At 38.8% G+C, this 27,412-nt stretch overlaps 1 protein-coding gene across 2 annotated transcripts in view; it reads right to left on the bottom strand.

Annotated features, from left to right (window-relative positions):
• The window catches only part of ntm (neurotrimin), a 343,077-nt gene that overhangs the window by 84,384 nt on the left and 231,281 nt on the right, over window positions 1-27,412 (bottom strand). The window contains exon 2 of one of the 2 annotated variants that reach the window (XM_026370325.1): window positions 22,698-22,788. In XM_026370325.1, the coding sequence (XP_026226110.1) occupies window positions 22,698-22,788 (91 nt within the window). Of the gene's footprint in view, window positions 1-22,697; window positions 22,871-27,412 lie in introns of those variants that run through there. The other variant, XM_026370324.1, reaches the window with a different exon arrangement.

Below are 27,412 nucleotides of genomic sequence, written 5' to 3'. Positions count from 1 at the left end.
ACCATGAAATATGTAGTTGAAAGTGTGGCTACAGAGGGAACATATTTTAACAATATGCTAAACATAATGACAGTAGTAAAGTATAGAAACACTAGGGTTCCTAACATCCCTACGTCATATGCCTGCTGTTTCATGATCACTAAGCCAACTGGCAGCATGGATTAGGTAATCCACATTTGAAGAAGAGGACCCTGGAAACAGCAGCTTAAATTAGCTGAGCACTGCTGCCATATACCTCCACCGAGACACAGCGTCACTGGACGCTGATGGATCCGTTAATGAATTCATTTCTGAGAGCGGAAACAGTTGGAATAGCAAATCAGCTTCAAAGGCAAAGAGACATTTTTCACGGTAAATATTAGAGTAGAGTTTGAACTATCGTAGACAGGAGACATGCATTCGTCTGGGTGTGGCGTGGAGTGTGTGATTAGCATCAGCAACTGAATTAAATTCCCTATAGAGTTTTTGCTTCACTGTGATTCCGAAAAATAATAAAGAAATACTCAAAACACATTCCTCCATATTTTATATAACTAGAATGTTTGTGATTTTTAGAGATAATTACATTTTAGTATCTGCCAAACTACAGTTCTAGATTTCAAGCTACAAATCTGTGCTGTCAGTGTTCAGTCCTCTGTCCTGCTGTTATTACAGAACTCAATGCAACCTGACAACTCATTGACTCATGGACTCGCCTCTGCTGTCAAGCCAATAATTTTCGTTTGTGAATGCCTACAGCTTTAGGGAAATAGTGTTCCTTAAATGCTGCTAAATATTGGATAAAAACTTGTATTAAATCTACCATTTTTATCCAAACACACAGAATAAACAGCTGTGTTCCTTCGATTGCTGAGGTTGAGAAACCTGGTCCTCAAGGTCCACTGTCCTGCATGGTGGAGAGGGGCAAGACAAAGTGGAGTGATATCAAAACTAAAGGACTGCAAGCACATTAATAATGTAACTTCACACAGATGTTTCAGATGATTCTTTTTCTATGACCTTACTAAATTCCAAAATGTAGAATAGTACTGGTGGTGACACTAATTGGTCTCACACATTTAATGAGGGGGAAAAATATATATATTTAAGAAAGTGTGTACAGTGAATTGTCCCACAGAGTATTAATGATGGGATCAGCTGGGTCCAAGCAAGATGAAACTTCCGGTGACCTCTTTTAGATGAGTGTTGCCGATAATGCCGACATGCTTGACTTTGTCTAGCTACTACTACTACGACAACCACCACAGTTCCACGGGCGATAAATAATTCTCTCTAGGTTTCCACTTGTGCACTTAGAGCTTGCATGTCTGTATTACACCTTCCAACTGATAAAAGGTTCCAGCGTGAAGAAATGCAAACGGCACCACAACAAGAAGCAACAATTCCTCACAAAGATAGATGCCTCATCCATATTTAAATACAAGAACAAGAGAACAAGAGGTGAGAGCCAACCCTCTGGTGGATCCCAAATTATAGCAACTAATAAAAGTATTTAGCTAATGAAACAGCAGAGAACAGAGGAGAACAGAGCGGTAACAAAGCCACTTACGGCATCTCCCTGATAGCTATACTATATATACAGTAAGTACTATTTCCTGCCAGAATATGTGATCTTCCAGTTCGTCTGACTACAGCATTACTACATTTTTTATAGTTATGGTTAGATCCTGACAGCAGTGGGTTACAGTTAGGGATTAACTGTCATCTGGGTTAATAGAGAAAAAATATTGATGGATTCAGACACAGTGTGTTTTTTTTAGTGTGATTTCTTGACAAAAGACAATTAGAATATTTGGCACTCTGGCTCCAATGCTCTCCAAATGGGTGCACCATTGTTGTGCTTTATTATAACAGCATCAAATTTTAGAACAGGTTAGAACATATTCATCGGCATGACTGTCAACTGACCCCTTGTTATAATTTTAGATTTCTTCTGGTAGAAAAAGTTACAGTTTTTACTGCAGTTTTTTAATTCCTACTCTGGCCTGGGCATAGGGACAAACCGGATGTTAATTCAGAGTTTTTGTTTTCTGACAATTTTGTGAACTTACCCATTAAACATCAGACTTTTTGTTTTGGTGAATATCTCTAGAGGAGGCATGAGTATTGCAGAAACTCGTGTAGTGAACAGTTGATGCAGCAGTTGATAGGATTGCAGAGTTTGCAGAAGTGAGGTCTTGTGACAATGATGAGAAGTAATAAGTAACAGGACAAAATACTGCAGCACTGAGGGCGTTCGTGATTAGAAGCATTCCTCTGGGGTATCTAGGTCTTCATAATCATTTTATTAGCCACTCAGTGTGTTTATTTGCTGCCTCAAGAGCTTCTGTGATGTAAAAATGCCTAGATTGATTTTTTTGCTTGTCAACTCTCCCTTTTTACTGCCACCTTCTTGAAGGATGCTTGACTCAACAAAAGCCTTGCATGGTATTTAGATCTGAGGGGCTCATTTGCACAGTGTCAATAAAGATGTACTTAACCAACTGTGCAGAGGATCATTAAGTTAATCTGAGATGTCCTTGCTCTTCACAAACCTTCATGAATTTATTGTAAATGTACAATGACGTTAATCAGATTTTCCACATGAAGCAAGTAAACCTACCTAGCTGTTGAATTTATCATCTCTATTTGTTTTTTTTTTATTTGTATTTGATACCCATAAGCAAATAAACTGTTGAATTGATATATCATAGAATGTAAAGGATGTCAAAATCAAAATGTAAACACTTTATGAAAGTCAATAATAGAAACCAGAGCCCCTGGACTAAACTCGCCACTTCACGATGTGTCAGCCTGGAGAGCTGAAGTCTTGCCTGACATCCAGGTGATCTCCTGGGTGAAGGGCATGACTTCAAACCTGAGGGAGATGGGCCTGGATTGGTGACACAACAAAGCACAGGACTTAAGTTCAAATCTAAGCTTAAGTTTTGCCTCAGCAGGTTATCTACAAAAAGTCTAAACAATTAGCTGATCATTCATTGGGTTCTCACACACCATGCAGACTCAGACTCAGCAAACTGATCCCATATCTTTATAATTATGGAATATTAACAATGATATATGGACAAATTAAGTTTAGCTACTGTCACTGAGAATCATATAAAAATTGGTATGATGAGTTCAGGCCTCATGGTTGCCTAAGTCACTCATTTAAATTAGACTGGACCAGGTTTTGATATGTGTGTGATGTCTGTTACCAGTACCACAGTTGTTAAGTTATTTTATCTATTTGTGAACAAGCCGAATTAAATGTGAATGAACTGTCCATTTGATGACATGCTGTTGATTTTTGCTGCCTGCAGTTAATTATTTCTTTACTGAAAGAACCTGTCTCTAAGTGTGTTCAAAAGTGAGTGAAGAGAAATAATGCCTGCTCAAAGCCAATTAGAGACACTTTTAATGATGTGGCTAATCATTATAGGAAAATCAGCTGTAATAATTTGGACTTTCAGCATGTGCTCTCTGTCACAATTTGCATGTGGGAAAACCAGGCAGACATGGATTGGATAGTTCCAAAAGCTATAAGATGAAAAATAAAACTAGAAATTTTGGTAAAAATGTAAGAGTAATTAATGCATGCTGAGTTAGGCTAAGTAGGCTAAGTAGGTATAACTTTTTGTGGCTAAGTAGCCACAAAAAGTTAAATCATCAAACTATATTTCTGAGAATTGCACTCTAATAACAGTGTGTTGTATTTCTCAGAGGGGATTTAGAGGAAGAGTGATGACGTCTCCATTGACTGTATAAAAACTGTTTTTTTTCCAACCACAGCAGACCATGGACACTAGTTTCAAACCCTGGAAACTAGCAGTTTTGATGCTAGTGTACTAGGTGATCTCAACACATTTTTCCTAAGGTAACAAGTTAAAATCAGCTTCTAGCCAATGTGTTAATTCTAGTATGACTTATTTTTCCTTACATTTGTCTATTGCAGAATACTGACATTATGATTTATAGCATTTTAGGTCAGAGTTTAATAAAACAGATGAATCTAGGTAAGTAGTGTTTGTGATACTAATACTGATCTGGTTCTGTTATAAATTGGTTGGGTTTTGCTGCTAAATCCTGCTTTTCTCAGTGGATATGATCATGTGACAATCTGACATTTTTGACCCCTTAGTGTTGCAACATTTCTGTCTCTAGGGCTCTGGTATTTCCCAGCTTCTTCCTTATATAGCAAACAGAACAGTTTGAATGAGATTTAAAAACTATATATATAAGTGATAGAGACATTTCTCAATTAAACTGTGAAAAGGAGTTTCTATCTGTAAGAATGCATAAATATTATAAACTGAATGAAAGTTTGAGAATAGAAGTGTGAATTTTGAACATTTTGTCATTCAATATAAACAGCAAAATGTACAAACTGAATTATACAAAAAACAATTAAAAGCTGTATGTAAAAAAAGTAATAGCATGAATGTGTTAATTAAGCTGAACATGTGGAATTTCAATGGTGGACAAACTGGAAATGGGTGGAATAATAATGATAATAATAATGTTTGTGACCTGAGAATAACATATTGTTTGATTGCCTACACAGCAAGCCCACCAATAAAACAATGGAGTGAGGAGTGTTCTTTTGAAGTGACACAAATATTTATTTCTATTCTATTCTAAGAAAGAAAGAACAGTCTATCGTAAGAAATTTGAATGCAAAGTCAAAAGTACAGTATTCACAGGCAGTGATGCTAAATCCCTGTTTCCAAACTAGAAGGAAGCACAGACGCATTCAAGTGTGCTCTGGTCAGAGCGGACACATTTTCAGTATCTTATTTATAATATCAATGCTTTTTTTAACAGCTTGAGCTAATTAAGCATTAGCATTGGCGTTGATATATTTAACACAACACTCTCAAAACTGCTAGAACATCGGCGAACACTGGAAAGCAATTGGACATAACTTATTCCACCTCTGCGCAAAACGGACGAGGATCTGACCGGAATTCATGTGAAATCATGTCACAATAGGTTATGTTGCAGTGAAGTCTTGACAATAAACTGTCACCTGCATATGAAAAAGAGCAGCTGCAAAATGAAGTTCTAAAACTGCTCTGAATTCAGTAATGCTACTATAAAAACTTCTACGGTATAATTACAAATTGTTATTGTAATTTTTCTTAACCCTAAAATGACAAGCCTGTGTTTGAAAAAATATCCCGCCTTTTCAAATAGATTATAGAGCTCACAAATGACATTCCAGGCAAGCACTGACAAAAACCACAAGGAACCACATTTCAAAGTTGGCTTTCCCCAGCTCTCGCTTTCTGTCTCGCTCTCTCACACACACACTCACACACACACACTGACAGACAGATACAGCCGTCAGAGACATGCTTCCACTCCATTGACACTGGCAGCTTGTCAAACTGTGGACCAGGTCTGAGAGGACACACCTTGCAATCAGCCCAGCATGCAAAAGTGGTGAATCAGAATGCATTATGGTGGACTGCGCTGACAGAGAAACAGGGCTGATCTCTGATCCAACCCTTGAACAATACGTCAATCATTAATATATTAATTATAAATACAAAGATCTGCACAACACATTGCTTCTATCAATATGTATCAAGCCACACTTTGCATTTCATGTCTGTGTGAAGCACCAAGTCACAGTTGCCTGTGGTTTCAAATCAAACGTGGATCGATTTCAAATATGTACTGTTGAATCTATCAAAGCTGCAAAGCTGAGCGGGAGTCGAGGTGTGAGAATTTGTATAATTTGTGAGTAAGACCAAGCAAAAAATATCAAATCAAATGTGAACACCAATTACTTCATGTGATTCTTCCAATTACAGTTAAGTTAATTAAGAACTGCAGTTACAGAATCATTTTTAACACAAATTTTACAGTGAAAAAATAATACAAAAATAAAAAAAACAACCTCACAGTTAGATGTAGTTGTGGTTTACAATTGTGTGACTATCAGAGAGCTGAATGTAAGCTTCTCTACCTGCAGGATTCAGATACTGTATATATTTGGTCTTGAAATGTGGACTGCACCTGAAGTAGGACACAGCTCTAACCTGGAAACAACGGAGAGCCCTCATTGGTCAGTTGTTAGCACTATAGCAAGTAGGGATAGCAGTGGAACAATTCAGTGTTCAACTAATGTAAAAGGCACTCTGCATGCATCAACATTCATTTCATGCATCAAATTATTTTTACTGTGTTGTTTTGACTTTGGCTTGTAAGGCTCCTGCGGCTGATGCACAGCACCCCCAGTGAGGCACAAACACAGCAAAAGGAAAAATGCTTCAGGACAGGGGTAATGAACATCACAGAGCAGTGACAGTGACAGTGACAGTGGTGAAAACCCTACAACCTTTCAATTCAAAGCCACCTCAGAAGACTCTCTGCAGTCAGGAATGTGAGTTTATTCATTTTGATTAGTGTCAGTGTCGTGCCTGTCTGGCACTGGTCCCTAAATCACATACCAATTAATGCTATTACAAGATTGTGTGTATGTTAGTAAAACTTCCAGTTTAAGGTGACTAGTAACTTGCAAAGCTACATTTCCATAGTAGTTTCTCTAACAGTCTCTAACACTCAAATTGCAACACAAAACAAGGCGACTGTCTGCCAGTCAGAGGACTGCTGTGGTAATCGGTTCATTGCTGCCTATTTTTTACTTGAGCTGTTTTCTAATAAAAAAAAAAAAAAAAAAATAGAGAAATAAATAAATAAAGATTGCTGGTTTTCAAGAAGCAAGCTGAACTAAATGCTACACCCTAGGAGCCACTGTTTTTCATTTCATACTGTATTACAGGGATGAACAGAAACACCAGGAGAGAATCTCTCTCTGAATGAACAGAAAGCTGCTGCACATCTATACCTGCATCGGTATATTGTATTACACTGTGATGTGGGCGCGCTCAGTCATGAGGGAAGAGTCTATGAAGTAAAGTAATGGTGAGGAGGAACGTCCCTGCCTTACCTCTTCTTTAAAGCTCCCTGGTGCATTAAGAATGAAGAATTCCCTAATCTCTAGTACAGACGATCTCTGCTCCCACTATAGAATCAGACATCTGAGCGCTTTAGGAAAGTGAGGTGAACAACTGCTCAGGGAAAGATAATCTGCTTTGAATATCACCTGATTTGACTGTATCCACAGGAAGATACATAGCAGTGGTTAATGGAGCAGCGATGCCCATGAGGAATAGAACATGTTCTTGTTGCAGACTGATGCAGCTTGGAAACAAATCCTTGACTTATCAACTGCCCTAAATATAAATATAAACAAGTTACCAGGGAGCACTGTACATAAGTAACATGTGTGAATATGTTCCTTCTGAAATAAAAAAGAATATCATGTTTTGTTTTGTTTTTATTTTAATAGAAAATTATGTAAATTTGCAAGCACACACCTATAATTTCCTTTCATCCTTAATTCCCAAGCTCATCCTTACTCACTGACATCTAGTAAATATTCATAATAAAAACAGAAAATATTACAAAAATGATCATAGGAGAAAATTGTTAAGAACACATCAATTCACTGGATGTTGTCAGAAGTTTCTAAATTATACAGTTTTTGAGTAGTACAGTGTAGCCCAGCTAGCCCTATAGTGTAGTAGTGAGAGCCCTACCCTCTGTGTGGGAGTGTGGGGTTCGAAACCCAGTTGTGGCCTACTCCTACTCCAGTAGGGGTCCTTAGGCAAGACCTCCTTAAGATTACCCTGCCTTTGCTTTGTACCTTGTTCCTTACTTGTAAGTCGCTTTGGATAAAAGCATCTGCCAAGTAACTACATGAAAAGTAAGTAAAAACTAAAAGTCATCAGACGATTTAAGTAAATGTCTGTATATATATCTACTTTAGTATTAAAAGTAAGGATACACGCGTATTTTACCAGACCAACAGGCTCCTTTTGTCAGAAATCTGTTGACTTGACGACATAGCTGATGTTGCTGCTTTAAAGCTACAACATGCAATAGTTTGCACCTATACAGACAGCACAATCAACCTATATATATATTTTAAAGTAAGTAATATTTCCATATTTCTCCAGAGGTCTGAGTCTGCCGTCAGTATCCAGAGTGCGGTGGGGTTTAAAGAAAGGCTGTCATTTGTTTAATAAACACTACAGAATGCTCATATGCCCAAACCACAGACCAACAGATATGTTGACAGAAAAGAAAACTAGATGATGATATTTTGGGGGAATAAAATCTGTTGACTGTGCACAGTTTAATTGGTATGTTCTGTATCAATGTGATCAATGCAGAACTGAACAGGATGTCTGGAAGTGATGGTGTGGATGGTGAACTAAAATCAAAGGGATTCATTTCATATGGATTGTGAGGTGGCCAGAAGTACACCGACTGACTGACAGCCCATCTTTACTTTTTACCACTAACAATGCAAAAACATTCCTAGTTGGATAAAAACCCGATAATGTTTTCCAAGCGTGATTTAGGACACCAAGTGATTACATGTTTATGCACCCATAGTTTTACTGCCTGTCAAATAAATCAAGCTGTTTTATGATGGTATATGTATTGTTGACCTTGTCCTATTGCCCATCCAACTACCCCTCTTCTGTGCTCTCCACCAGCACACACGGCCCTCTCTACTCTTCCCATCACCCTTAACCTTCAGCCTCAGCACACTGACCTTTGTAGTAAAATGAAACAGTAAGCACTCACACAGAGGACACTCTCATCAGAATATAATCTTATAAGTGAACAACACCTCTTTACAGTACGCACCTGAATTTAATGCTTTTATTAAACAAATAGAATAAATTGAGACAGAAATAAATTGCAATATGTTGTGGGGTAAAGGGGTAAAGGGCAGGTGAACTGTAATGCTGCCAGAGTATAGAGCAATATTGATACTTACAGTAGTGTCATTATCACATATCACACATTGTTCCAGTTTTGACCACCAATGCCTATAATTCCTCAAACCTAAACACAGGTCTCAGGCTACAACATTCCAGCTCTACCTATTTATTCTTGTCCTAATTCTAGCCATAACCTTTAACCTCACCTGTAAATAATATCAATATAATTTTTAGTTAAGTAGATTTTATTTTATCTAATGCAACATAACTAAATCTGCTGCACTTCTAGTTAGACCTAACCTGCATTCCGTTGCCTTGTACTTGTACATGTGTAATGACAATAAAGTTAAATCTAATTTAACCTTAGTCAGTACTCTGTAATTAGCATGACATTAAACCAAAGCTTAAGCCCAAACCTATGTTAACTCTGTATAGTATTCAAGACCAGGCACTCTTTTGTTTTGTCGTATTTGACTGACTGCGAATGTGGATTGGCTTAATATAGACAGGTAAAGAAGTTAAAATGCTTAAATACCACTTACACTCACACTGACAAACCACTAACTTTTTGAGTTTGCTCAGCACAAGAAGAATACACCTTTTCCTCCTCTCTAAAAGGAGGTTTCAGAAGATCTGAGACTTTAGAAAATCACCAGTCTACAGTTAGAAAAACAAGCTACAATTGGAGACACTTTGGGACTGTGGTTACTCTCCTAAGAAGTGGCCAGACAGTCAAAATGACCCAGAGCAAAACAAACACTCATTAGTAGGGTAAAGCAAAATCCCCGAGTGACAGCCAAAGATTTGAAGGCATCATTGGAACTGGTTAACATCTATGTTAATGAGTCTACAGTAGGTAAAATATTGAACAAGCAGGGTATCTATGGCAGGACACCTTGAAGGAAGCCGCTGCTCACTAAGAGAACATTACTGCATTACCTGAGGTTTGCCAAAGAGCACATGGACACTCCACAGTGGGTAAGAATGGCAACATTTGTTTTGTGGACTGATGAAACTATGTTGAACTACTTGGACAGAGCACACAGCACTACATTTGGCATCAAAAGGGCACAGCATATCATCATTAAAACATCATCCCAACTGTAAAGTATGGTGGAGGAAACATGATTTGGGCCTGCTTTGCTGCATCAGGGCCTTGCCAGCTTGCAGTAATTTTGGGGAAGATGAATTCCCCAGTGTATCTAATGTGTATAAAATTCTTCAGTATAATGTGAGAATGTTTGTACATCAGCTGAAACTCTGTAGAAGTTGGGTGATGTAACAGGACAATGACCCAAAACACCCAACAGAATGGCTTCAGAAAATAAAATCTGCGTTTCGGAGTGGCCCAGTCAGAGCCCAGACCTCAACCCAATAGACATGCTATGAAACTACATGTACTTGAGGAGAGTCACACATGAGACGTCCAAAGAATATTACAGACCTTAAGCAGTTCTGCAGGGAGAATGGGCCAAAATTCTGAACAATGAACAATGTGCATGTCAGATCCACAGGTACTTTAGGCACATTGTTCATTGTTCATACTCCTGACTTAGATGAAGATGACATCACATTTTATGACTAATTAATGCAAAAAAAAAAAACTTGAAATTCCAAATGTCTCACATACTTTACTTGCCACTGTATATACAGTACCACTAAAAAGTTTGGGATCACTTGCAAATGTTTTTGTTTTCAAAAATACATTTGAATGCAATTCACAAACGATTTTATCCATTTCACAAACAATTACAACTAATCAGATGATTTTTAAAGACTGATCTACATTTTTGCATACAGGAATATCATTAGCAATTGCCCGTCCTCTGCATCAATCTCCTGGCATGGCTGCTAATTGAAGTTAATTATTTTATAAGACTAATTGATGATGTGAAAACCCTTTTGCCATTGTGTTGCTCAGCTTAGAACAGTTGTACTAATGGAACAAACAATGGAGCATGGTAGATTTTAGGTTATTTTAGTACCTGAACATCAGCAGTTGTTTGTTTACAAGTTCAAAATGACCAAAAAGAAAGGCCTCTCATTAGAGACCTGTCAGTCTATTGTTGTTCTTAGAAAGAAAGGCTAATCAAAGGTAGAAATTGTGAGGAAGCTTAAAAATTCTCATCATGCTGTTAACTAGTGCCCTCAGAGAGCAGCACAAACTGGCTCCAACAGGGACAGAAAAAGGAGTGGGAGGCCCCGATGCACAACTGTGCAAAAGGACAAACATCTGAGAGTGTGCGGTTTAAGACAAATAAGCCTAAGCTGTATCTCAGTCTGGCCAATAAAAACAAAAGACTGAGGTGGGAAAGAGAGCACAGACATTGGACACAGTGTTGTCTAAAGATGAGTCCAAATTTGAGGTCTCCAGATCAAACATAAAAACATTTGTGAGACGCAGAATAAATAAAAAGGTGGTAGAACAGTGTATAATACCTTTAGTCAAGCATGATGGAGGCAGCATGATGGTGTGGGTGGTAGAATAGGAGACTGTACAGAGTGGAAGGGACCTTGAGGAAGGAAGGTCTAAGGTCGAAGGTCATCATTTGAATCAAAATAATTATTTCTAACTCTGACAATGTCAGCATGTTCTGTTCTTCTGCTATATGTCCTATTCAGACTAATTTAATGTGTGTTTCCTTGGAAAACAATAAAATATGTGATGGATCCCAAACTTTTGAGCGGTAGTGTGTAAACAGTACATACAGTATAATATATTAAAGTGCTTTACAAGAACAGTTTCAAAACTACTGAAATAAACATATGAAACAAGCAGGTGGTTTAGGTTTCTGGACAGTCCATGAAGAAAAAAGTTTTTGTGCTGCAAGTGCACATCCATAAAAATGAAAGTAGAGTCAAGCATACATTATGTACTGGCCTTTAACTTAGCTGAAAGTCATGTTGACTGTTTCATTCCAAATCCCCTGTGAATGAACGAAAATTATGAAAATCCTACCACTGTCCAAATATATATTGACCTAACTGTATGTCAACTAGCAGCACACACACACACACACACACGGGTATCAGATCCTGGGCAGCCATGAAAGGTGTGTTGGAGCTTCAGCTCGGAGTGCTGCCTGTTCTGACTCCTCTTTCCAGTTCTCTCCACTTTCAAGTGTAAAGTCAGTAAAAATTTATTTTAGCCAGGGGAGCAGTTTGTTGGGCACAATAAAGACTGAAAAAATGAATAAAGCAGTTTGTTTTCCACCTAAATGCCAGATGGGTTTTGAGTAAAAGCAGAGGTAAGGTGTTTACATTGATCAGATGCACTCATTCAATCATTCATTTGTTCTCACCAATTGCTCATGGGAGAAAGCTGCCAGATACTGCAGCTATGGTGTAAGTTTACTACCGATGCTGCAGTTTATCATCCAGTGACACTTTTTATCGAACTCCACACAGATGCAAGGACGTATGTATCTGGAAAAACTTTCTTTTTTGTCTTTTTGCCTTTTCCTGTTTATAGCGTACCTGTCAGACGGAGATATTTATGGAGCTGTGAAGTAAGTAAAACAAGTCTTAAACAAAATAAAGGAAGCAGTTTGTTTAATCTTTAAGATTCTCTGAAATAGTGCTAGTAGTTTAATGTGATAAGAACTGTTCAACTTAGTAAAGTGAAACAAGTCTATCATTACTTTAAGACAAGAAGGTTAGAAAATCTCAAACTATCTGGAACTATCAGACACGGCTTCGTCTCCCAGGAAAGCCACTAGAAAAGAAATCGCAAGACATTAGCTACCAACCTCAGAAACTGCTGGTTACATGCATCTAAAATTAGAGCCCAAAGCAATGCTTCCTAGAGTTCAATTAGCAGAAAAATCTCAACAGTTCACAGGAGACCACATAAATCAGGCCTTCATGATTGAATTGCTATATAGAAATATTGCTGGGGGAAACAAATAAAGGGAAAAATTGCTTGTGCCAAGAAACGTTAGGAGTGGACATTAGACAAGTGCAAATTTGTACTTTGGGCTAATTGTTTCAACATTGCTCATCCGGAGAAGCTTTCAACACCATCCAGCCCATGCTTTTGAAAGCCAAACTGGAGAGGGCTGGTGTGGCCCTTCATCTGGTATAGTGAATCCTGGACTATCCCACAAATAGGCCACAATTTATGGGAGCCCAGGACTGTGTGTCTGACCTGCATACCTGCAGTGTGGGGGTTCCCCAGGGGACTGTCTAGGCTCCCTTCTTCTTTACCCTCTACACTGCCAACTTCAGACACAACATGGAGAGCTGTGTTCTGCAGAAGTTCTCCAAAGGCTCTGCAATTGTCAGCTTGATCACTGATGACAACGACGCAGAGGACTTACATAGGACTTTGTGGACTGGTGTCAGCAAAACTACCTCCAGATCAATGCCAAGAAAGCCAAGGACATGGTGATGGATTTCCGCCAACAGCAGTCTGCCATCCTCTCAAAGTTGTATGTCCAGGGAACGGATATTGAGAGAGTGGACTCTTACAAGTGACTTGGTGTTCACTAGAACAACAAACTGGACTGGACTTATAATGTGTACACACTGTACAGGAAGGGTCAGAGCAAAGTCTACCTCCTGAGAAGACGGCGGTCTTTTTAAGTAAAGGGGGTACTCCTAAAAACCTTCTAGGTGGCATCAGCCAACCTGTATGGTGTGGTTAGCTGGAGCAGCAGCTTCACTAAGAGACATACTGAACCATAAGTCTCACTTGCTGCAGGATGGCCTGTCTGCTCTGGAGACTGATCCACCCTCACTGTGTTAAGGTAAGAGTCCGCAGATCTTTCCTCCCTGCTGCAGACTCTACAACGAATACTGTTAATACTCTCATTACACCAGTGCCATATATCCAAAACTCCAAATGTACAATTATGTAACTCTGTGCAATATTTATAAGGTGCAATAAGGTGATTTTACAATGTTCATTTTTCACCACGGCTATTTATTAATATCCATATACTGTACATATTCACACTCATTGCAACCATATACAGTATGTACACATACATGTTTTATTTTATTATATTTTATATATATTTAGATTCACCCATCATATTTTTGCTCATCAACTTGCCACTGTGCCAGTTAAGTATTTAATGAAAAGCTCCTTGGTCATATTGGCCTTTTTGATATTCGAACTGTACTTCTGCTGTTGTAACAATGCAATTTGCAGTGGACATAATCATATAATAATTATGTTGTCACACACTGCATTAATGCCAACTAACAGTTTGGCACATGTCAGAACTCCTCCTCAGAACATATTTTTGACAGATAGATGTGTTTGGGTGAATATTTTGAGAATCCTTACCTAATGCTATTTCTGAGTAGTATGAAATGTATACTTAGTTTGAAATATCAGGAGAGGAAAATGGATTTCATGTGATTTCACTTCATCATTGATGATTCATGTGTTCAGCTTGTGTAATGGAACTGAAGCACAAACTGCATCCTGTATCCTAAAAGCTTAATTTGAAAACTAGATTAGGACTGCAATAGATGTTGAATCTTTAGTGCCTATCTCAGTATCTCTGAAAATAGTGAAATTGGCTGTTAGAATTCCATAACCAGTCCGTGTCCTATAAAAGAGTATCTGCACAGTCCCTTTCTGCCCTATTGGCAAAAAACAAATGGGGATGAGTAAGGGGTGGCTTACTTAGGTATGTAAAATCAAGATGTTCTTATGACATATTATTTGGCAATAAAGCTTTATAATTGTATGTACAGTCCAGAAAAAGGTGTAGTTACTCTTTGGTATACCTGTTTTGCGTTGATTTCTCTTCCTGAAAACTTAGTCGGTACATTTTTTCTTAGTCTGTATTCAGGCTATTGCTCAAACTCTGTGCTGCCTTCACCCAAAAGGACTTTTTGTTTGTCCATACTTTAAGACATATGGATTTTTTCCCCAGTCACGTTTAATACCTTTGCAGATTTTATGACCTCTGTGGGAGCTCTGTTTATTTCCCCATGTCTGTGTCTGGTCTGCCAAAGCAATTGTGAGGTATATCCATATCTAATCCTTATGTTGGTAAACAGCGTGCGTGCGTGTGTCAGTGTGTATGTGGACGAGCACAGTGCCCTGCAGTATTGATATCTTAGCGCTAAAGGGGAGGGAGAGAATCTTTTAAGCACATAATCCTGAGCACTCCACCTCATTCCCACCCATCTCCTCTTCTAATACCCAGACAGGACTGGAGTCCTCCTTAAGCCAACGAGACTCTACAGCAAAGCTCCGCTAGTGCTGCCCATGGGTCACTCAAACCCTAGCACTCTTTACTGCAATCACACACCAAAATGAGCTTTGGTTTAAACCATGCTTTTGAAGCCCTAAGGTGTTTAATATTAAACTATATGTTATATATGTTAACACAATCACCGGCATGAATCCATAAAATTACATAATATATGAAATGATTTAAATTCAATTCATTCCTATGAAACGCTGGCTCTAGTAAACTGGTTCAACACATAGCATGTGTGTCTTTCTAAATAATAAAGAGAAAATGTGCACTCTAACTATTTACAGCAGCAGATTCTGACTGATTGGCTTGAATTGTTTTACCCATGCTCTCCAGCTTAAAATTTACACTCATTGTGTAAAATGAAAATGTAAACCAGTTGTAGATGGTCCTCACAAAAAACAATTTGTGGTTGGATTTTAGGAGGCTATTTTAAATTATTAAATCAAACGATCAGCTTCAACTTGGTTATTTGTACAACAGCTCTTTCAGAATTTTATCAGTGTTATAGAAATGGTAGCAGAAAGCTTCAAATTGCTGGGGTTAAGGTTATAAAAATCAATCTGTTCCATCCAACCTGCCCAGTTTCAAAATCCTGAATAGCTAAAAAACGAATGTTCACACAAGGGCACTTGTCCAATCAGCCGCACTTCATTACAGTGGCTTTGTAATTTCCTGGACAGCATTCAAGGCAGAATTAAATCACTTCAAAGCAAGACAAGTCTGAGTGTGAAGACAGAGAGGGAAAAAAGATATCTTCCAGAAATTACTAACGATGAACCACCATCGTTCTACAGTTCAGCAAGTCCTCACTCAGTTAATCCACTGGAGATATGAGATTATTCTTTTCCACAATACAGAGTCTGTAAATGTAGGCCAAGCTGTTTCCCAATGCATCTGCACAAGTTCATGTCATGAAATCCAACACAGAACAACTCCTTCTTTTTGATTAAGATACAGTATGTTAATGAAATGTGGGACTGCAGCACATGTTTCACAGTTGTCAGCCTGCTGCCTTTTAGCTGTTGCCTGATTATATGAGTCTGATATAGCACTTCACATCACACTGAAATTAATGACCTTTTCAGTTTTTCTAAGTGGTCTAAGTTAGAAACTGTTAATTAAAACCATTAATTGGCTGCATTATTATATACTAGCTCCAAACAAGCAGGCCATCAACCATCTTGGCACAGTCTTCATCAAATAAAGCTACTTTCTCTCTCTAACTGACATCTTTTAGGTTTAAAATAAAGGCTGTGGTAAAACCTTTAGTCAACTGGAAATCTATCAAATAGAGGCTTTGAATGATAGAATAAAAGATTTAATAATGGCTTCCTTCTCAGTTAATCATCATCCAGAGGTCATTCTTTTATCCCCCTGTCATTTCCTACACACAACTGACTATAAAGGCTGGATGACAAATTAAAGGACAATTCAGCAAGACACACTGTCAAATCATCTCCTCAGATGTTTGATGAAGGTGTCCCACAAGACTCCAACATAAATCATAACATGATAACATATTTATTATCCAGCTGAGCATTACAATGTCCACTTTTATGCTGATGATACTACAATTACTTTCAGTTACTGAAGGTTACTCTTTTGTTCATTTAAAGCTTTGTCTACACTCCAAAAACTCTAACTTTATTAATATTAGAGCACAAAACAGGAATGTTCCAACTGTATTCCACTGTATACATATACAAAAAAACAGAATGACTCAATGACACAGAGGGGGATGCTCATCTTACTGACATCACAGGCTGACATCAGTCACACTAGGAATAAGTCATAAACATTAAGAGAAAAAGATAAACATCCACATCCTAATTCTTACTTAAATTAAGTAACTATATGATTTAAAATATTAATATTTATATAAATTTAACATTAATATATAACATCTTTAATAGTAATGACTATAAATTCTTGTTGCTAATAAAATTATTATTATTAAAGTATATAAGTGATCTTATTCTGCTGCCCTTGTCACTGTTAAATTCTTTTCTATTTTCACAGTGAAAACCTCTGTCTGATACAGTAATGTTGAAGACAATAAGTGAAAACAGGGGACTGATGGATGACAGCCTGTCTAGACTATGCAAGGTGGAAGAAAATAGAATTATGGACAGAATCATCAGTATCCTTCTGTGAGTTCAAATGATCAGTCCAGTCTTGGCCCAGAGCATAAGTGGAATACAATGAATAACCTCCTAAAATGACAGCTGCTTTACCTCCTAACGTAGACTGGATGAAAAAATCTTTATCACTGACACATGCACATGTGTACAATGGTTTTGTGCACATGCTCATCCACTTATAACATCAATAAACCAAACAAGTCAAAAGAAAATGAGCATGAATACAAATTTATACATGTGTCAAGCTAACATTTCCCCATGAAAACTAAATATCAAGGCAATTAAAAGTGTCTCCCTGTTTGGAATAACACCTCGTCCCTGAAGCATTTTAAATGGTATCATGGATGCGTTCATCAGGCAGCTAGGAAAGAAAAGAATAAATGTTAACATGACGTGGCTGTGGGACAAGCACGGTGTGTGCAGGTAGATAAGCGTCTCAGGAGGTTGTTGGCTCACCTCAGCCACTATGGTGACATTCATTAATCGCAGTCATGAGGGAGCTGGTGTCTTTTTTTAAGTGAGTGGGCAGAGTCTTGGGAAATTATTGCTCTCCTAATTTAGTCGAGTTCTAGTCTGGTTATGTAAAGCGCAGTGCTACCAATATGTTAACATGCACTAACAAAGTCTAACAAAAAAAAAAAATAGCTCAGCCTTCCAGTGAGGGTGTGGAGTGTGGAATATAAATGCTGCTTTAGCTTGCTTACAAAGAAATGTGAGAACTACATGTACGTGTGCATTTAACTGCCGCCCTTATGTTGCACATAAGGAGAAAGAGAAAACGTCTTGAACAAGTAGTGGCCAACCAACAGAAAAACAAAAAACGAGTGGATGGAAAGGAAGAATAAAATGACGACACAGAGGGCAGCTTAGGCCTCATCCATGTCGCATACCTTTATTGTCATGCTTTGAAAGGCTTTTATTCTATAATGTTCCTGTGGCACTCCAGCACAGGAATGCATCTCAGTCCTCACAATAAAGTTGTAGAGACTAGACTAAAATAGATTTCAAATGCAATTTGAGTAAGAGGGGATTCATCTAGCTGTTAACTATCTTCTTTCTAAAGTATTCCCCTTCATCTTTTCACTAGCACCCACAATAAAAATCTAATTCAATTAAAGATAGTAAAACACACACTGTGAAAACACTTTACTTAACAACAGCTCCCTGTCATCAACATCTGTTTGGTGCTGGAACGCATTTGATTTTGAAAAAAAAAAAAAAAAAAAAAAAAAAAAAAACAGAAGCCAGCAGCAACTATGAAATGTATTAAATGTGATAATACGTATTGTGTTTTTATTATGTTTGGATTCTGCAAAATAAAGCTGAAGAAGGAAGCTAATGAGATAAAGAAAATGAAAAATTCCAAAACTTGTTCCAAAAATTGTTGTCAGGGGAGTTAGATGCTGGATGGTTTGCAGAAAGATGATAAGCATCTGCAGAAATTTTAGGCCTTGGGAGGTCTTCTTGCCAAGGTCAGCAGGCCTGTTGGGCCGCAGTTGGAGCTTCTTCGTGCGAAAAAGTCTTGCTGGGAGAGTGTGGTCTCAGCTGCTCTCCTGGAGGTGGAATTCTTGATTTGAAGTGATGCTGGTTCCCCAGGCACTTGATAAGTGCATGTCTAGCTCTCCAAAAGTTAGAATTGTTATGCTCTTTATTGTCCGTTCAGCCTCCTTGGTTCTTTCAGCAACACTTGCATTTCTCAAAGTCAACAGTTCACACACAGATCAGGCCAAAGATTACACATTACATTCTGTACCTTGTATAACTACGACTACATTAATATTTAATTTTATTCACTTATCAAACCTGAGCACAATCATGTTGCATACATTGTTTCTTAATTAATGTTTTAAAGTGAATTTTCTATCTAACCTTCAAATCCTCTACTGTTATTTCCTCAGTTCTGCTCCTTGTCGCCCCTGGACCTCTTCTCTTCTCTAGCTGTCTGTGCCTTGTTGCAGATGGTTTGTATCTGGATCTTCGTCACGGATGGAGTCTCAACCAATACGTTGTCTCGCTCTTCTTCTCTCACTCTCTCCCCCCTGTTTTGTTATTGTCCTGTCTCTCACCTTCTGTGTGTTTGTTCTTTTCTCCCTTATGTGGATTTTGCCTCTTGTGTGTTTGTGTGATCATGATTCTTCATGTTTCTATAATAAATGATGTTTGATTGTCCATATTGTAAATCTACCTTGTCACCAGCACACAACATCTATTGTACAGGGAGGGATTCTTCCTCTGTTGCTCTTCCCGAAGTTAAGAGTTTCATTTCTGTGGACTATAAAGAGCCATGAGGCAAATTTGTGATTTATAATATTGAGCCAAGTAAATGTGATTTTCTCCATTTGTAGTTTAGTGACGCTAAATGTTTGCCACATCATGAAATGATGTAATTTGCCGCACTAGATTTTTCAAAGCACATTTAAAATGGGCACTATATTAGCAGGGTTGCACTCTGGAGATTCACAGTCACTACATCAAAATAGTTGAAGGTTTGCTTTTACAGCAAACTCAAGCAAACTCAGCTGATTCTATCACACAGAAAGACTTCGCTCATCTACTCATGGACGCAATCAACCTGCATCACAGTTTTCCAATAATCTTAATTAGACGTGACTTGCTCAAATGATGGCAAATGGAAATACAACCGTCGCAGTTAAAGGAAATTTGAACTAGAAATACCGATCTTGTTAATGCTTTGGATTATTTTTACAAGATAGCAAATACCTCACATTGTTGTACAAATATTGGTATTATGCAAAGTATGCTGCTATGTAATTTGCTGTGACTCTGTAAATACTGTACTCTCTCCCCGTGAGATTTCAGCAGCAGATCAACTCGGAGCTCAGATCACATTGAGATAAACGGATAATTAGTGTTATTTATACATCATCTCTGTGAAACCACGGCACTGAAAACAACACACACACACAAAGGAAATGGCAGCTCTGGCTTTCTTTAATTTAACATGTGATACCTCCCTCAGTTTTGGCAGTTCTCGAAAAGGGCAATGGGGAGCTTGTTAGCGCACAGCACAGCAGGGGTTGTGAGTCCCATGTCTGTAATATCATTTGTACCACCAGAAAACAATACATCCAAATGTCCCTGGAACTATAAAGACAATACAGATTGGCTCAGCTAGCTGATGTAGCGTAGCCTCCTTGCATTATGAATGCAATGCTAATGCTACACTGTATTTGTCATTTATGATGCTAGTTGACGACATATTAGAGCGAAAAGCAATCTGCAGTCAATGCTGAACCACAACACGCAGATTCAAATGCATTTTCAACCCATGTGACTTTACAAGCGGGCACTCTGCAACAAGATGAACACATAGCACAGCCATAGACTGAGTGAATCAATTTAAGAGTGAAACAGCTATTACTGTTCAGCCTGGAGGACTGATGCACATCCTGCCAGGTCTAGACTTGCCAGTCCCACTGATCTGTACCTTTACCGAGAGTGAAATGATAATGGAAGTGCATGCCAATTTCAGGAGTGATAGGAGCAAAGTTTCACTGTGTTTTCATCAGCAATACTTGGTTTAGTGTACAAGCTGGCTAAAATATTGTAATATGTGCGAGCAGATCAAAAAATAAATAATAATCCCTCCTGCATAAGCATATGATGCACATATACTGTTAAAAGTACGGTTTTGTCCCTATGCTGACATTGCCTCTTTACAAATACTACCCCCGCTACACTGTAAACTACTTGCCTTCACAATAAAACATGACTATGGGTTGTAATCAGCTGCACAGAAACATGGAATTGTTACTGAATATTCTCTGCGACTGCAACTACCTGCAATTGAAAGCATGGCAGAGCGCTGTCCGTGGTGCTGAAGGGGGGTTACTAGTGAAGGCTGCTACAGTGCTCAACTTGAACTGACTTGGTTTAAGTGACAGGTGACTGTAAATTACTCAGATGTACATGCAGCTGCCTTCTGCCAACCTCTATTAACATCATCTTATCCCAGCTGGTTCTGCGTCCTTTGCTGGGTTGTAAGATCACTTCCACAGATTTGTGACTTTATCAGTTCTGCTGGACAATTATTCACTCATTTTGTCCCAGTTGACCCTTCATGATGTTCAAACTGCCAGTGCAACCAAAATGCTCCCCTGTCAACCTGAAACAGACGGTTACGCCCCATGGCATTGGACAGGGTTTCTGAAACAAATTACTGTACATCTGAAAGAACCCAGATCGGCACAATACTGACCTCTGTCTGTGTGTACTGCTGTTGGATTCTTGAGCAGTGACCCTTACTCTTCTCCTCACCGTGCGAGCTCACAGCAAATGAAGAAAGCGGAGCTCCTCCTCACCTTACTGATGACCTGCCAGAGCCCGACGAACCCCGTGGGCCTCCCCCGACACCAGCTAATGAATCAGTGCGAGGTTGTAAAAGAATTCTAAATGTGCAGGTCGTAGAAACACTGTCAAGTGCTTCTGACCAAAATCATATCAACGGAAAGTTTTTAACTGGTTCATTTGAATAAATAGGATAAATATTCTATCTCTAAGATACATACATGCTACTGACTTATATTTTATCAGTTGGTGCAAACTGTTGCAAAATGTGATTTAATAAAGTATTTCAATGCCATTCCTTAATGGCTACATGACTTTGAAAACTGTGTTTTGACACACACCCTCAGGCTCTGCCGACTGGACAGCTGTCAGCCTGAACACAGAGTCCATCAAGCCAAAATTAACAATTAACATCAGGGAGGAAAAAAAAAGCCTGTGGAAGAAAATATCAATCCGTGTCTGCACAGCTCCAACAAGCTCTCCCACACTTTCTATCCCTTCTTTTAAACTTGACATCCGCACAGCGCGATTGCCTTAACAACAACACTGTCACCGCCAGCTGTTAACATTCACCCCCTCTGTGCCCTCCACCTCAGCGCACACGGCATCTTTGCCAGCTGGGGTATCAAAGACAATCTCTGCCTTTAGCCGTTGTGATTGCTGCTGGTGTTACTCTGGACATTCCCGACAGCACTTGAAAGCAACATAAATCCCCCGTACGTCCAGTAAGCCTCTGAGGGCGCAGAGGAGGGGAAAGGTCACCGCAGACAATCTCCTGTCTTGATGGAACGCTAGTCAATCTATTTCCACGACGGGACTATTTACAGTGGCTCTCCTTGCCTCTTTCTTTCTTTCTTTCTTCCCCACCTGCAGCCCTCCCTCCGCCCTCACCACACACTTGACTGTGTTTTTGCGCTTTGCCGTTACGCACTCTCCCCTCCACCTTTAGTTCAGCACCGTCAGCCAACAATTAAAAGAGCTCTGAGTGTGTCGTTAACAGCTGCTACGGATCTGAACTGAGTATTTTCCGCAGACTAATCCCTTGAAATCCTCCCAATTTTTCCTGATGGAACAGACAACACTTGAGTCATGCCCCCCCCCTCACACACACGCTAAACAGTCACATTGCTGAAGCCTGCAGGCAGCGCTTAACTTTGGGAATAGATTTCAAAGCAGCAGCAGCAGCGATGAGTGATAAAGACAGAAAGACAGAGAAAGACAGGAATGTGTGGACTCACTTGAGAAAGACCGTCTCTCCTTGTCGGACGGTGATATTGTCCATCACTTTGTTGTCGGAGTGAGAATCCCCTTGGCTGCGGACTGGCAACCCTGCAGGCACAAGAAGCAAAATCCTCAGAGAGAGAAGAACTGTGCATTTGCAAAAAGCGACTAAGTATCCCCGGACAGACATCACGTCTTCAGCCTTCGGACGCGCACAAAACCAAATCCCACAGAGAGACAGCGAGTCGGTGTTCGCTCCGTGGACGCTTTCGTGGAGATTATTTACCCCCTCAACATCGGTCTTAATCCAAATCTTGTCGCCAGGTAGCCGCGGTGAGCAGAGGCAGAGAGGAGCTCGACCCTATCCGGCTGCACTGGATAACATCCACTGTTTATAGCCCTCAGAATAGACAGGAGCGCACACGCGTCTCTCACCGCCGGTGAACTTCTAGTTAAAAGCACTAATCTTTCCAATATAAATGAACTGATTAGTAAAAAAGAAAGAAAATCCTAAATACGGAGCAAACAAAAAAAACAAAAAGGCAAAAAGAGTGATGCTGCAAGTTTGCAGTTTGCATCAGTTTCCAGTGACTCTGTCTGTGGTGAGAGCACTTAGTCTGTTGGAGCTACGTCAGAGAGCAAGCTGAGGTAGTTCACGTTTACATGAACAATGGATGGCATCATTACAATAAATAAATAAATAAATAAATAGTTCAGTTTATCATAAACATGCACAGGAACTAGTAACACTTGTTATTTACTGATTACTGGTTGGTTATTTTCTCAGATAATAATTTAAATGTTAAAAAAAAAATTATAAAATTGCCAAATTTTTGACAAAAACTACTATTTATTTAAAAATAAATAATAGTTTCACACTTAAAAAATTACAAAACTATAGAATCCAGTGTGGCAATTTTTCATGTGTAAAACTATTTGAAGACAAAACCCACCGACTTATGTCACAGTCAAATAAAGTGGGATTTCTGAATGAAGTTGTGTGACTCAAATCAAATATTATCATTAAAGTTACCATAGTTGCCACATAACACGTTATGTCGCTGCACAAATATCACGTCATGTCAAACAAAACACATAACAAAATTATGTCGTGCAGTAAATATGCATGATCAGACACTTATGCTAAGCTAATGAAATGTGAAGTTCAGAAAAAATGCTGCTAACACAATATCAAGTCTTTAACAAAGTATAAATGTGAGACAAAAGTCATATTTTACAGAAAAAGACATGAGAGGGGTCAAAGTATCACAATCTAAATTATACTCCAAAATCCAAATCTAGCATACTGGGGCTTTGACTGACTGAATCCATTTTCTGCATTTGCTATCACTGCACTCCATTTTGGCATCTTCCACTGGATTGCCTCAGGTGGCCAAAGTGGTGTCTTTAACAAAAGCTAACATAAAAAAAAAAGCCCTTTTTGATGGCAGATACTGTGACATGTGACAGCAGGAAAAGCACAGGTTTAAAGAAGAAAATGAATGATGTCTGAATTTCTTTTTTTTTTTTTTTTTCCTTTAGTGCTGCTGTTGTTCACACTGACTCATGGCCTCCTGGAACACTTGTGTGCAGAAAGAAACATTCATAATGGCATTTGTAAAGCGATGCTTTTCCTAGCTTGACATGTGAAAATGTGTGCAGTGAAAAAGGCCTGTCACGTGACACTGGCTGCTTTTGGCAGACCAAGGTTGCCGTGTGGCCAAACAAGGTTTCAGAAGGCACAGCTTAGTCTTAGGCTTTCTAAATGTTACTTTTACTACATACTAGATCAACAATGACAAAAATGACATCAGAAAGGTGTGTTAAGAATAAAGTCAAATGTTGAACGCCTCATTTACAGACACTAGATTTGAAACTGTAATTCACACTATTCATTTTCAGTCTTAGCCTGAACTGAATATGTGCAAACCGTAGCTGAATATTCACCACTTACAATTCTGCGCCTTAACATTTACACATTCGTGTTGTGATCCATCTCCTTTTACACTGGGCGTCCTCTGCGTGCGTGATGCATCAGCCCACTCCGGCTCTCTCGCAATCAATGCTTGATTAGTCTGATTAGTGATTACATTTTAACAAGCTCTGAGGACTCAACAGGTCACCTACAGTTCATGGAGTAGAGCTATACATTTTTATTTGGCGTGTTAAAAATAGTGTCAAAACGTGTTTTTCCTAAAATGATGCATCTCAGTAAAAAAGGAAGATGAAAGATCATTACAGTATTCAAGAACAAAATGTGTTGCCTGCTCACAGCCTAACACAACATACAACCAAAGCAACAGTAATTATGCTCATTTACTGAAAGAAATTAAAATGCTAAGATACATTTTAGAGGGAAATATTGCACCTTTTGCTCCACTAGATTAATGTGACCACTATAGATACTATGAAAAATATAAGAAATAAGCCCCACCTTTACAAGCTACAACTCTGAAGTGATGAACACATTCATGCATCAGTAATTACAATATAGCAATATAGAGCAATAGCACCAACTTCCTACCAAAAACTAAATAAACAAATAAAAGCACTTTGACACATACACTAATGTAAACTTCTCATGTGGGAATTGCATAAAAGCAGTGACCACGGTGGCTAATTTTGTAATGTATTACAACCCCGCATGGGAAATTGTAAGAAAGTGAACACCACTGCAGTGTACGCTTCACGAGCATGCAAGGTGAACAGAGCAGACTATTTTAAGCCAATGAGTCACAGTGGCATCATGTCAAAGCACAGTATAGGCGTGAGAGACAAAGAGTCTATACAGAGACTAACTGCAACAGCCTAAGAGGCTAAAAGTGGCTCTCTTGGGAAGAATTGTGATCAAACCTGGTGAAAAAGGGGCATTTGATAAATGACTGTCATGTAATAAACAAACACACTGCCGATTTTTGTGGAGTTTGACCAGCTGGCTGATCTTGAGACAGCTGCAGCTTAGAGGTTAAGATGCCGACCCAGTGGGCTGCATCATCCCAGATTGAAACCTGGTCAGGAAGCTTTGTTACATCTCTGTCTTTCTGTGGCTGTTTTTTTTTTTTTTTTTTTTTTTTCATTCTGGTAATCAAGGCTTTGAAAAAATACCTATGAAGGAAAATGACTGTCCAAAGTGCATACTACAAAAAAAAAAAAAAAAAAGATTCTTAGAGCAAATTCGAATGACAAATTTCCCAAACTAAATTATGTCCTTAGATATTATTTGTAGGTCTCGTGCACTGTTGAGGGAGCTTGAAGCTCAAGCACTTAATTGCCAGCAATGACTGCCGTGTCTGTATTTAGCATACATTAAAAAAAAAGGCTTGATCCTCATTACTTTTTTATTCAAATGTAGGAAAATTCTTGATTGGTGCATGAGTCTGGCTCACTTCAAATCATTAAGAAACCAACAAAAAATTGTGTTTCTATTTATTTTTTTAGGATGAAAAGAATGAAGCAACTACGTCAGCACACATGTACCAACAGTGGACAACAAGATCATTTTTGTACCAATCTGCTGGTCAGGTAGTAGTGTGACCAATGAGTCAATATATCCAATGTAACAGTAGCCACTGTGTATTTCCTGCACTTCAGCGATTTTGTTATCTCTCCAAAAGCTGTATTTTTTCAATTTGGTGTGAGAAGAGCCTCATTTTACAGCACTTATACCAAAAGTTAGCTGCTGTTTTAGAAGTGAAACGTGCTGCATTGTCATGGAGGTGACATTTGTGTTGCTGATCCAATCTTATAAAAACCTGATGAAATAAAATGTGGACAGGGTAGAGAGGGTGCTTCTCTTATAATTACACAAATGTATGCTCGCTGGATTAAGCCTAATTACTGTGGGCTCCATCTGTCTGCAGCCTTATAGCACTCTCCTTTTCCTATTCATCGTATGACATGTGACTACTCCCCTGGAAAAAGAAAAAGGACTCATGCAATCTCTGAGTCCTGTGCTCACAACTGCTACAACTCTCACTCATTTCATCACAGCATTCACTGGTTCTTTTTAATACCTAATATTTTGCCTGTCAGCACTTTTACCTCGATTTGTCACACTGAGTGCAGGTAATGAAGTCATACAAATGTGAATCACAGGAGCTGCACTTAAAAACACATTACCACACTGAGCATAGGATTTGACTTTTTTATACTAAACCATTTTTTATGATTTGCACATTTTCATCATTTCGGCCGTCATTAAATTCAGAAATAATGATAACTGTATGTCCAGGTCGCCCAGTGTTCTGGGTGAGGAAAAGATAAAAAATTTTAATTGGTGTGACTCCCAAGGTGCCAGTTAGTCATTTGTTTCTGAGCCCAAAAGGCCTCAAGAAACACTGCCTGGCCAATAAGTGTCAAAATCCATGATGAGTCTGAATATGACAACCTGCATTCATTACTGGAAGGAATCCAAGCCTTTCTGACTTTTGAGATCTTCCCTCCATGTGCAAGAGCATCATTTAAAACTATTAAGGGTTCACTTAACTTTAATCATAGAATGTGAAAACATGTTATACTGCGTCAACACTATACGGATAATATGGATGCTATACGTATCAGGTTCCGCCCCGGCAGCTCTAAGCAGTGTGTTGTAAGGCTAGAGGAAGTGGGTGTGCTTCAGGCCTGACAGTATCTGAGCTATTTTATGGTCCAGATCTTGAAAGGGAGAGAATGAGATGTCACCATCCAGAACAACGAGCCTCCAGGCAGCACATTCCCAGGAAGCCATACA

Source organism: Anabas testudineus, chromosome 14, assembly GCF_900324465.2.
Source record: "Anabas testudineus chromosome 14, fAnaTes1.2, whole genome shotgun sequence".
Taxonomy (NCBI): domain Eukaryota; kingdom Metazoa; phylum Chordata; class Actinopteri; order Anabantiformes; family Anabantidae; genus Anabas; species Anabas testudineus.
Note: the sequence above shows the minus strand (reverse complement) of the source record. Positions and strands in the feature narration are given on the sequence as shown.